The sequence below is a fragment of the Monodelphis domestica genome, chromosome 1 (genome assembly GCF_027887165.1).
Source record: "Monodelphis domestica isolate mMonDom1 chromosome 1, mMonDom1.pri, whole genome shotgun sequence".
Lineage (NCBI taxonomy): Eukaryota > Metazoa > Chordata > Mammalia > Didelphimorphia > Didelphidae > Monodelphis > Monodelphis domestica.
The window spans coordinates 664,554,005-664,567,440 of NC_077227.1; the positions used below are offsets into that span (position 1 = coordinate 664,554,005).

A 13,436-nucleotide genomic window follows, 5' to 3' on the forward strand; every position below is an offset into this window, starting at 1 on the left:
AAAAAATTTAGTCAAATTATTAAAGATGAGTGAAATGTGTGTTGATTTTCTGTAGACCTTTTATAAATTCTTTGAGAAGAGCCTGCCTAGTTCTATAGTTTTAAGTGTAAATAAAGTAATAGAATTAAAAACACATGTCTTTGTGTTTTGTGAATACTAGTTATGTAGAGGAATACAGAAGGTTGGGGGAAACATTTAAGAATTTACAGTCTGTTGGAAAAGAAAACTTGTGCACTCAAAACAACTCTATAGCAATATATTATCTAAGTACAAAGATGAATGACAAAGACAATATAATTTCAGAGCAGTGAGAGGTCAGTTTGGGCCAATTAACCCTGTGGAGCTAAATCTATTTTATATTTGCAGACAAGACTATATGACATTGATCAAAAAGGGAACTGGAGCAAGTGTTTATTTCTAGATGGTTCAGTAAATGTCCAAAACCATCACCACTTTATTGAAAACCTATTTAGAATGTACATTCTACTGATGTTATTGACTTACTCACCGTCAAATAGAAAGGATAGGTTTTTTCTTTAACTTTTCATTATGTTTTCTTTCTCCCCCATTTTTATTTTAGATTCCATGTAGACAGGGAGGGACTCTGCTTAGTGATTCCCTAGTGTCCAATCCAATATTTCCCACATGACTATTAATTCTGTGGCTATTTGCCATTAAAAAATATGTTCTTGTACATAGATGTAAGTATAATGTGAACATTTAAAAGTACTATACAAACTTAAGGAGGGGCTCCTTATCATTACTACTCACAATGCATGAATACTTTTAAATTTTTCATAACGAACTAAATGTTAAAAGTAAATATTACTAAAGAACAAATACAAACATTCAAAAATTCATAAATTAGACTAATGTGCAGTATTTTCTCCCCTGGGATTTAATAAGCTATCTTTTTTTTTCAGTGGAATCCTCTAAATCACCTTTGGACTTGAATTCTTTTAGAGGGAGTCTAATTTTAGGCTTTAGGAGGTAAGTTGTGAATTTTGTCTATTTTTCTTCTAGGTAGAACATTGAACATAACTATGTTAAGTAGTGGCCAATTTAAAAACTCTTATTAAATTGTGGATTATCTAATCTGGGGTGTTTTGTGCCTCTTAAGTTCATATTGTTACCCCCCTCTGCCCGCCTTGAAGTATACTTTCCCATGCTGCTGGCCTCTCTTCCTCTCATCCTGAACCCAAACACAGGGTGGAAGAGCTCTTTTGTCAGTGATAAGCATGTACTTCCATGTGTTGCTTTCATGATTACTCTTAAGACTCCTCAGAGACCTCTTTTGCATTGGTACATCTTTCTTAGCCATTTGGTTGAAGAATTAAGTGTCCCTGCAAAGAGTGATGTCTGAAGGAATGTAGTCTTTGAGCAGTGTGCATTAGAGTTCCCTAGAGGTCAGTTCAGTGTTTTAACCCAAGCTTGGGCCCAGATGATAACTAAAATTGTAAGCAGCTTAGAGTGGTAGAGATTTAGGAATTATACTTTCAGGTCATTCTCTTGAGAATCAGCAGGACACCTTAAATAAGAGAAGTAATGTTCTTGAATTTACTCAAGGCAATGTGATGAAGAACTTTCTGGGTTCTGAATGAGAAGATCTGGATTTGATACCTAATTCAGTTCCCAAATCAGTTATGTTAAACATTTATTAAGTACCTATTATTGGCCTAGCACTGGAGATACCAAAAGAGTCTCTACCCTCAAGGAACTTAGGTTGAACTGGTATCAGTTCCTTCAGGTGTAAATTGAAGAAGTTGGATTAAATGATTTCTAAAGTCTTTTCAGCTTTAAATCTATGGTTCTGTGAACATAATGCATCATGAGTCTTAAATTGTATTGTTTTGGCATAGAAAGAGTTAATATTGTTCACCTTTCCCAGCATATATCATTGTCTGCCTCTTTCTGGGGTTGTATCCCTAAAGAAAACAGAACAAAAGCAATAGTTTAGCAAAACTAATCAAAGTGCCAACATGTTAGCCAAATCCAACATTATATGCAGTTTTCTGAACCTACATTTCTGGGCAGCTAAGTGGTATAGTGATAAGAGTGCTAGGCCTGGTGTTAGGAGGTTTAAATCTGGCCTCAAACACTGGCTGCGTGATCTTAGACAAGTCACTTAACCCTGTTTGCCTCCATTTCCTCATCTGTCAAATGAGCTGGAGAAGGAAATGGCCAATCCCTCCAGTATCCAAGAAAACCCAAAAAGGGCCACACAGTTGGACATAACTGAACAAAGACCAAATAAATCCATATTTGACCCCCCCCCCCTGCAAAAAAGGGGAGATTTATTTTCATATCTCTTCTTTATAGCCAAACTGGTTACTATAGTTTTACAGAATTCATTTTCAGCTCTTTTGTTTGTGCCATTTACATTGCTGTGGACATAATGAGTATATAGTTTTCCTAATTTTGTCAATTCCCTTTTAATCTGTTCATTTAAGTACAAATGCCTCTGTATCCAGTATTCATGTTTGCTTACAATATAGTAGTAACATTTTGTTACATTCATTTAGTAAAATTTGTTTGCCATTGGTCAAGTATTGGTTTTTGTTTTTTCCTTCAGTCCAGGGTCATATTTATATTATGGAAGTGCTAAATGAAAGTGCTAGAAAAAATATTTACTTTCTTGTTTTATAGTAAAATAGACTTTCAAACAATTCAAGTAATTTTTCTTTGTTAACGTGGCACTTGTTTATGTTTTTGGGTACTTAATGTGAGCAACTACATGGCTTTGGATAACAAGCTGTCCACAGAGTCAGATTTGTCTTAGACTCACACTGATTGGTTACCCTCTCCTCTCTCTCTAGGTCAGAGGTGTCAAACTCAAATAGAAATGGAGGCCCCTGTATCTATGTAGGCAGCATGTTGGACTAAAGTTAAAATTTTAATATTTTATATAGTATTTGTAAATATTATATATAAATAAATACAATATAGTTTTATATCATTTACTTTGTTAGATATTTCCAACTACATTTTAATTCAATTTTAACTGCTCTTGAAAATGTTTTCAATATGTGTTCGACATCTGTTTTAGGCTACTATCTAAAAGAAAGTGATAATTTGTAGAGGGGAGTTTCCTCACCAAGAAGGTCCCCAGAATCAATGAAATCAGAGCTCCAGCCCTTTTGATATGTGGACTTTGACTTCCTGGATTAATTTAAGGATTTTCCAAGGCTAATTATGTCACTTTCCTAGATGATATCTTCTGTTAAGATACTTGGAATAGTATTTGGTTAAGATGTAAAGAGTTTTATAAGCTTAAAGTGCTGCTATTAATATTGTTGTTATTTGTAAAAATACGCTTCTATCTTGATAATGTTTATTTTTTGGCTACAAGTTAAATATAATCATTTGGGATAATTTAGTATCTTTTGGGTAAATGTAGTTTTCCCTAACTCTTTTCATCACCGTGAGTAAAATCATTTTTTATTTGAACAGGAATTTTCCTTCCTTCTTCTCCCCTCCTATAAAAAGGTTCCCCATCAAGTGATATCATGCTATGGCTTTACCAAGTTAGGAAACCGTCTTAAGTGATGGTGAACCTATGGCACAGGTGCCAGAGAGGGCATATAGAGTACTCTGTGAGCATATGTGCCACCCTACATACCCCTTCTCCACTCCTCCCCACACACACTTTGTTGCTAGAAAGGCAGAGGGACTAAGGTAGAGCTGCTCCCCTCCCTATCTCTACTGTACTTGATGGCATTTTTTAACATCCCACTCCCCTGTCTAGCAGCCTATTGGTAGCACACAGAGAGTAAAGTAGGCAGCAGAGCTGGAAGAGCACTAGGGTTGCTCCCGACCCCATTTCTAAAATGGCTGAAGACATTTCTCAGTTCTCCTATCCTTCCGCCCAGCAGCCCAGTGGGAGTGCTTCTTACTCCCCTGTGTAGGGTAAGGGGAGGCATGAGTTGGGGGTTGCCCAGCACTCAGGTGTGGGGGAGGGCATAGCACTCCATCTCTAAAAGGTTCACCATTACCAATCTAAGATATGAAGGGATTATGACCTGCCACCTTGGAGGGAATATGTATACAGATGACATTGAGGTTCTTGGAAGTATTGAGTTATGTCTTGTTGGTTGTGAACCTTCAAAACTGGAGTATAAATTGCTGTTCTACCAATTTGAATTGTTTGCCTTAAAGGTCTTCAGAGGTTTATGGCCATTTTTACTGTTCTTTAGTATTACCAGTATCAGTTATTTTGAGAATATTAAATAAAAATTTTATTAATATAGTTTTATTCTAAGTTTTTCTGAAAGAAAATCTGTCTTTAGTCTTATAAAATAGGGAACCAAAAATGTGACACCATTTTCTAAACTCATATATTGTCCTGTCACTTAATTGTGCCATTTTATAATTTAAAATTTTTATCATTGTTAATAGTTGTAAAGAAATGATCAAACATACAAAATTGGGGTTGTGGGAGGCTCTCACAAAAAAAAAAATCCTTTGCGTGTGATAGAACAGAATCAAATGAATTAAAAGATGACAAATCTTTTTACTCTCTCTTTCCAACTGTCCAAAGTTGTGTTGCTGTTACTTTTAATTTCTTCTTTTATATGAAGTTTTTAACATTCTTTTCATGATTCCTTTATATTACTTGGCATAGGTTTTTTCATATTTCCTTATGTGTTGCCTGTTTATCTCTTTTAAGAATGATGTAATATTCCTCCATAGTATTATACTGAACTTTATTCAACCAGTCATTGGACAGCCTCAGTCCCTCAGGTTCACAGCCTGGGAGCTGTCCTGGACTCTTCCCTGTCAGCCCTCTGCAGCCCCAATCCAAGGTGTTGCCAGAGTCTGTCAATTTCACTTTGCCTCCCACATCTCTGAATATGCCCCCTCCTCTTCTGACTCTGTCACCCCTCTGGTACCAATCCTCAGCATCTCAAGCCTGGACTAGAATAACTTGTTGGTAGGTCTGCCTGCCTTGAGTCTCCCCACTCCATTCCAACCTCTAGTCAGCCACCAGAGTGATTTTCCTAAAGCATAGATCTGGCTGTATCACCCACCTACTTAATAAAACCCAGTGGCTCCCTGTCACCTCCACAATCAAGTAGAACATGCTGTTTGCCCTTTCAAGCCCTTCATAACCAGTTCCCTCCTCCCTTTCTAGGCTTCTTATATCTTATTCCATCCTTCCATCCTTCCATCCCCATGACTGGAACTCTCTCAGTGCTCTCCATCCTCTGCTCCACTTGCCGAGTTCCTTTCAGTCTTAGGTAGTGTCCTCTTTTACTCAAAGCCTTTTCCATCCTCTTATTTCCTCTTTCTCTATATGTAGCTGTTTTATATGTTTTGTTTCCATATTGTTCCCCCATTAGATTGCGAAGTCCTCACCTCTTTGTGTCCCTAGCATTGAACACAGTGCCTGGGACATTACAAAGTTGGTGCTGAATGTTTATATATTGATGAATAGAAACTCCCCCTTCCCCCCACTACAAATGAGTATTTGTATATACAAATGTATTTTTCGTTGGGATATTTTTTTAAGGCCTAGCATTGGGATCTTTGGTTCAAAGGGGACACTCCATTTTGTGGCTATGTTTATGTTGATTGCCATGAGAGGCAGCCACATGGCATAGTGGATAGAACTAGCCTTGCATCTAGCAAGGATGTAGGTTCAATGCCTACTGATAATGCAATCATAGGCAAGTCATTTAAGTTAATATTCCAGGCAGACTTTGACTAAGTGTAGACTTAGCATTCCAGGTAAGACTATGAGTGGGAACAGCTAAGTGACTCAGTGGATGGAGAGCTAAGGCTAGAGATGGGAGGTCCTGGATTCAAATTTGGTCTTAGATACTTTCTAGCTGTATGACTCTAGACAAGTCACTTAACCTCCTTTGCCCAACCCTTACAGTTGTTCTGCCTTGGAACTAATACTGAGTATTGATTTTAAGATGGAAGGTAAATATTAAAAAAGAAAAAAATTATGAGTGGTAGGAAGGGGTTTGAGCCTATAGTTGTAGAGGGTGTTTCCTAATCTCTGTGCCAGTGACACCTTAGGACCAGTCTACCACTATGTTACCATATCCAAAATATTTACATTCTGTTATACAATCTCATTCAAACTGTTAAAATGATTGTTTCTTTTTACCCTGGTTAAATGAGTATAGTACTTTGAGTATTCTTTATTATTGCTTCTTTTTTTTATTCAATACCTTATAACAAAGAATTAAAAAGCAAATAATTCAGCAGAACTAATCAGTACATAGAAAAAGTCAGACATAAGCAATGTACTATACTCATTGTCTCTCACCTTTTCAAAGAAAGCTACGAGGTACCTTCTGGTCATCTTTTTGGAACCAAGCTTGGTCATTACAATTCCTAAGTATCTAGTGTGAGTTGTCTTATTTTTTTCTATTTGTTATTTTTAGTTATTATGAATAGTTTTCCTGATTTTGCTTATCTAAACTGCCTCCCTTAGTATACTATCTAAGCTTCTTTGTATTCATCATATTTATTGTTTGTTATAGTATAGTAATATATCATGCTATTCCTATTCCACAACTTGATTAGCCACTTCCCAGTAGATGAGCATCTACTTTGTTTCTAATTTTTTGCTAATATAAAAAGTATTTGATAAAATTCTTGTGGAATATACTAGGACTCTTTTTATTGATTGTCACTGCTTTGCAGTGGGCCTTCTGGGTTAAAGCCTTATGACATCTTAATTGCAATCCAGAATAGTTAGACCTGTTCACAGCCCCACCAGTAATAAGGTATTAATTGTCTTTATTCCCACAGCACCTCTTATCATCCACTATTTTCATCCATATTTCTTAATTTTTGTCACTTTGATGATGAAATTTGCTCAATTTCAAAGGTTTTTTTTGTTTTTTGTTTTTTGCCTTTTTTCTTATTAGTGATTTGGAATAAGCTGTTAGTTATATTTTAGTTTAAAAAATCTCATTGTTAGGGGGAAGCTCGGTAGTTCAGTGGATTGAGAAACAGGCCTACAGACGGGAGGTTCTAGGTTCAAATCTGGCCTCAGATACTTCCCAGCTGTGTGACCCTGGGCAAGTCACTTGACCCCCATTGCCTAGCCCTTACCACTCTTCTGCCTTGGAGCCAATCCAAGATGGAAGGTAAGGGTTTTTTTAAAAAGAAAATCTCATTGTCATCTTTATCTCATTTATTTTCCTTCCTTCCTTCCTTCCTTCCTTCCTTCCTTCCTTCCTTCCTTCCTTCCTTCCTTCCTTCCTCCCTCCCTCCCTCCCTCCCTCCCTCCCTCCCTCCCTCCCTCCCTCCCTCCCTTTTTCCCTTTTAAGCATTATTTTATTTGGTCATTTTCAAACATTATTCATTAGAAACAACGATCATTTTCTACCCCCACCCCTCCCAATGGCGATGCATCCCTATAGTCAAGCTGTTGCCTTTCCTTGGTGTTTTTATTCCCACCGTTTGTCTTCTGCTTGAGGGTAGTGTTTTTTTCTCCTGGATCCCTGTGGATTGTTCAGGGACATTGCATTGCCCCTAATGGAGAAGTCCATTATGTTCGATTGTACCACAGTGTCATGTTAGCCAATCTGCTAGGTGTGAGATGATACCTCAGAGTTGTTTTGATTTGCATCTCTCTGATTATCAGAGATTTAGAACACCTTTTCATGTGCTTATTAATAGTTTTGATTTCTTTGGCTGAAAACTGTCTATCCATGTCCCTTGCCCATTTATCAATTGGAGAGTGGCTTGATTTTTTGTACAATTGATTTAGCTCTTTATTAATTTGAGTAATTAGACCTTTGTCAGAGGTTTTTGTTATGAAGATTGCTTTCCAATTTGTTGCTTCCCTTCTAATTTTGGTTACATAGGTTTTGTTTGTACAATAACTTTTTAATTCGATGTAATTAAAGTTGTTTATTTTACATTTTGTGACTCTTTCTAAGTCTTGCTTGGTTTTAAAGTCTTTCCCTTCCCACAGGTCTGACATGTATACTATTCTGTGTTCACTTAGTTTACTTATAGTTTCCTTCTTTATGTTCAAGTCATTCACCCATTCTGAGTTTATCTTGGTGTAGGGTGTGAGGTGTTGATCCAAACCTAATCTCTTCCACACTGTCTTCCAGTTTTCCCAGCAGTTGTTGTCAAATAGTGGATTTTTGTCCATAAAGCTGGGGTCTTTGGGTTTGTCATAGACTGTCTTGCTGAGGTTACTTACCGCAAGTCTATTCCACTGATCCTCCTTTCTGTCTCTTAGCCAGTACCAAATTGTTTTGATGACCACTGCTTTATAGTATTGTTTGAGATCTGGGACTGCAAGGCCACCTTCCTTTGTATTTTTTTTTCATTATTTCCCTGGACATCCTTGATCCTTTGTTCTCCCAAATGAACTTTGTTATGGTTTTCTCTAATTCAAATTATAGAAACAATAATTTCATTGAAGAAAATGACAATGGTGAGACATCCTTTCCAACCTTATGGGATGCAGTCAAAGCAGTACTCAGAGGAAAATTCATATCCCTGAGTGTATATATTAACAAATTAGGGAGGGCAGAGATCAATGAATTGGACATACAAATCAAAAAACTTGAAAGGGAACAAATTAAAACCCCCCAGAAGAAAACCAAATTAGAAATCCTAAAAATTAAGGGAGAAATTAATAAAATAGAAAGTGATAGAATTATTGAACTAATAAAGAAGACAAGAAGCTGGTACTTTGGAAAAACAAACAAAATTGACAGTATCATAAATGAAAAAGGGGACCTTACCTCCAATGAAGAGGAAATTAAGGCAATCATTAAAAACTTCTTTGCACAATTATATAGCAATAAATATGCCAATCTAGGTGATATGCGAATACTTACAAAAAAACAAATTTCCTAGACTAACAGAAGAAGAAATAAAATTCTTAAATAACCCCATATCAGAAAAAGAAATCCAACAGGTCATCAAAGGAACTCCCTAATAGAAAATCCCCAGGGCCAGATGGATTCACAGTGAATTCTATCAAACATTCATAGAACAGCTAATTCCAATACTATACCAACTATTTGACATAATAAGCAAAGAGGGAGTTCTACCAAATTCCTTTCATGATACAAACATGGTACTGATTCCAAAGCCAGGCAGGTCAAAAACAGAGAAAGAAAACTATAGACCAATCTCCCTAATGAACATAGATGCAAAAATCTTAAACAGTATACTAGCAAAAAGACTTCAGCCAAGTGATCAGGAGGGTCATTCACTATGACCAACTAGGATTTATACCAGGGATGCAGGGCTGGTTCAACATTAGGAAAACCATCCACATAATTGACCATATCAACAAGAAAACCAACAAAAATCACATGATTATCTCAATAGACGCAGAAAAAAACCTTTGATAAAATACAACACTCATTCCTATTAAAAACACTAGAAAGCATAGGAATAGAAGGGTCTTTCCTAAAATAATAAACAGTATATATCTAAAACCATCAGCCAACATCATCTGCAATGGGGATAAACTAGATGCATTCCCAATAAGATCAGGAGTGAAACAAGGATGCCCATTATCACCTCTATTATTTAACATTGTACTAGAAAAACTAGCAGTAGCAATTAGAGAAAAAAAGAAATTGAAGGCATTAAAATAGGCAATGAGAAGACCAAGTATCACTCTTTGTGGATGATATGATGTTATACTTAAAGAATCCTAGAGAATCCATCAAAAAGCTAGTGGAAATAATCAACAACTTTAGCAAAGTTGCAGGATACAAAATAAACCCACATAAATCATCAGCTTTTCTATATATCTCCAACACAGCTCAGCAGCAAGAATTAGAAAGAGAAACCCCATTCAAAATCACCTCAGACAAAATAAAATACCTAGGAATCTATCTCCCGAGACAAACACAGGAACACAGGAACACAACTACAAAACACTCTCCACACAACTAAAACTAGACTTGAGCAATTGGAAAAACATTAACTGCTCATGGGTAGGATGAGCCAATAAAACAAAAATGACCATGCTACCCAAACTTATCTATTTAGTACCATACCCATTGAACTTCCAAAAAATGTTTTTACTGACTTAGAAAAAATCATAACAAAGTTCATTTGGAATCTCATTTATTTTCAAATATAATGATTTCTATATTGAGAGAATCCCTTGTAACAAAGAATAAAAACTCATTAGAATGGGGAAAATGTTGTTGAGCAAATATAAACTGATACTAGATACCTATAGTCCTCCATCTCTGCAGAGGAGGAGGAAAACACATTTCATCATCTCATCTTCAGGCCATGTTCAATCATTTTAATTTTACAACTTTTCAGACCATCTTTTTCTTCCTTCCCTCTCTCCTTTTCTCCATTGTTAGTTATTTCATATACAGCATTGGCAATTCTTTGGAAAACTATGTTCATATTTCACAAAACAAAATGGCTTAAATTATAATGTAAAAATATTGTCCTAAGCTAAATCTAATTTTTAAAAATGACATGATTTTTAACCTCTAAACTTATTTGGAAACTTTTTAGAAGTACAGGAAAGGAGCCTCTTTCTAGTAAAAAAAGGTTCATTTTTATCTCCAGGTAACACACATTAGATTGGTTATAAACAGATGTTTGTTTCTCTTGATCTTTCTCCTTTATCTTTTTTTTTTCTTCTTTTCTCCTCTTTGCTAAGGTACTAAGGAATAAACCTTAGTAGAGTAGAGGAGGACCTAGGTCATTTTAAAGAGGTGCATGCAGTAACAATTTTTCTGTGGGACAGTAGACACCTTAAAGGAGAAATAGGCAGTATTTAAAGCTTTTCCAGTGGCTAAAATTTTAGCATTTGCCCTAAGGCTTCACCAGAAAGCATCCACTGATTAAGGTTTTAGCTTTCTTTTTTCTGTCAAGAAATTTTTTTCTCCATAAACATCTTGAATACTGTCAGACATTTTAATCACTGCTCTCTTGTTTTTACATAGTGGTAGCAATAATGTTAATAATACTTTATAGGCAGCTGATAGGTTGGAGAACCAGTTCAAGTCTTTGTATCTGAGAATTCACATTGCCTCTTAATATAAAGACTGTATGACTTAACATTCTTTTTTTTTTTAAGAAGTCTGTCTTAAAATCAATACTAAGTATGAATTCCAAGGCAGAAGAGTGGTAAAGGCTAAGTCATTGGGATGAAGTGACTTGCCCAGGTCACACAGCTGGGAAATGTCTGAGGTCAAATTTGAACCCAGGATTTCAATCTCTAGGCCTGGCTCTTTATCCACTGAGTTATCTAGCTATATCTGCCTGTCTTACTATTCCTTCTATTACCTTTAACCTTGTGGTGGTATCTTTGTACCACGTACATAGTACAGTGTCTGTTCTGACAGAGTCTGTGTAATGGTGGGAAAGTGGTTAAAATATCTTAGTGTACTTTCATTTGTTAAGTATTGGGGGAAATTTTGAACTTGAAACTTTAATTATTAAGGAAATTAAGACCTTTTCCATTCTCTAATGGAAATGGAAGTGATGGTCTTCTAGGAGGAAAAAAGGTCTTTTGTTATGCTAGGCGTTGTGTTGGACCCAGGGGACACAAAATCAAAGATTAAATAGTCCCTGTCCTCAAAAAGATTATTACAGATAGGTGAGTGCAAAGTAAATAAATAATTGTGGGGAAAAATCTGAGCCTTGAAAAAAGCTATGGATTGTTTTTAGAATGGTCCAGTTCTTTGTACAAATGTGGAAAAAGTGAATATAGCATTTAGAGCAAAAAAAAATGTAGCTGTGGTACAAATCAGCTTTAAATCAGGTTTATAATATTAACAATATTAACAATATTAACAATAATTATGAAATATAGCATTCTGTTCACTGACGAGAATGTATCATATCATTACATAGACTGGTAGTGAGATTTGTTTGTGTAAAGCTTTCAGAAAATAGTTAATATAGATAGTGTTTTCAAAATGAGAAAACTTTCATAAGTAGATTTTTTTAAAATCACAGAACAATGTAAAGCAAATGTCTCTGATTACAAGAGTTGGATCAGCATTATGGCCCTTTTTCCACTCGAGGTCTTTTTACTGGCTATTTTGCGTGTTTGGAGAGATCCTCCACATCTCAGCTCAGAGACTTTTCTTGTTCTACCCACCATTAGTGCCTTCTCTCTGAAACTTTCTATTTTGATGTATGTGGTTGTGTGTTTGCATCCCCATTAGAATGCGAACTTCTTGAAGGTAGATAGGTCTCTCTGTATATAGGGGGCTCAACACAGAGCCTGGTGTATAGTAGGAGTGTAATAAATATTTATTGACTGACTGAGCAGACACATTTTATTCATTTATTTCAGGTTAATTAATTAAATGAATTAATTTAGAATATTTTTCCATGGTTACATGTTCTTTCCTTTCCCTCTTCCTGCCCCCCTCCCATAGCCAAGAAGCAATTCCACTGGGTTTTACATGTGTCATGGATCAAGACCTATTTCCATATTATTAATATTTGCACTAGGGTGATTGCTTAGAGTCTACATCCCCAATCATACCCCATCAAATCATGCGATCAAGCAGTTGTTTTTCTTCTGTGTTTCCCACAGTTCTTCCTCTGAATGTGGAGTGTTCTTTCTCCCTCAGAATTTTCCTGGATCATTGCATTGCTGTTAGTAGAGAAGTCCATTACATTCGATTGTACCCCAATGTATCCAGCTCTGTATAATGTTCTCCTGGTTCTGCTCCTTTCACTCTGCATCAATTCCTGGAGGTCGTTCCAGTTCATTATTCCTTTGAGCACAATAGTATTCCATCACCAACAGATACCACAATTTGTTCAGCCATTCCCCAATCAAAGGTCATCCCCTCATTTTCCAATTTCTTGCCACCACAAAGAATGAGGCTATGAATATTTTTGTACAAGGCTTTTTCCTTATGATCTCTTTGGGGTATAAACCTGGCAGTGCTATGGCTGAATCAAAAGGTAGGCAGTCTTTTAGCACCCTTTGGGCATAGTTGACGTTCCAGAATGGTTGGATCAATTCACAACTCCACCAGCAATGCATTAGAGACACATATTTTACTTCAAAAAATTTTCAAAGGAATAAGCAACCCTACCCTCCAATCTAAGTAAATAGATTTTTAGTACTTTCATAATAAGTACCTATTTTAGAGCCAGTTGGGTCTTTGTGTGAATCACAGTTTTACGATAAATGATTATATTTTTTACAATTTGATTTAGTTTCTATTTTATAAAAATTTAATTATTAGTCATGAAGCTTAAATGTTCAGAGGAACTGTTTTAAATGTGGTCTTATTTTGAAAATAGTTTTTTTAGTTTGCTATGCTTGTCAAATCTTGTTCGAGTATTTTCAGGGGATTTTCTCAATTCTTTTGTCCTGGAATTTTGGCTCAGATTTAAAACCTTTCTTATTTAGTGATATTTGTTGTAACAAGCCTTTATCTGTACTGTGTACATTACCTTGAGTGACTTCTTTTATGTTTCTGGAATTACATTCT

The 13,436-nt window shown here is 35.9% G+C and overlaps 1 protein-coding gene across 1 annotated transcript in view; it reads left to right on the forward strand.

Moving 5' to 3' along the window:
* LRPPRC (leucine rich pentatricopeptide repeat containing) overlaps positions 1 to 13,436 on the forward strand; it is a 128,738-nt gene that overhangs the window by 47,826 nt on the left and 67,476 nt on the right. Inside the window, exon 14 of the mRNA XM_007476882.3 lies at positions 924 to 990. Within this exon, the coding sequence (XP_007476944.1) occupies positions 924 to 990 (67 nt within the window). The remainder of the gene's footprint in view (positions 1 to 923; positions 991 to 13,436) is intronic.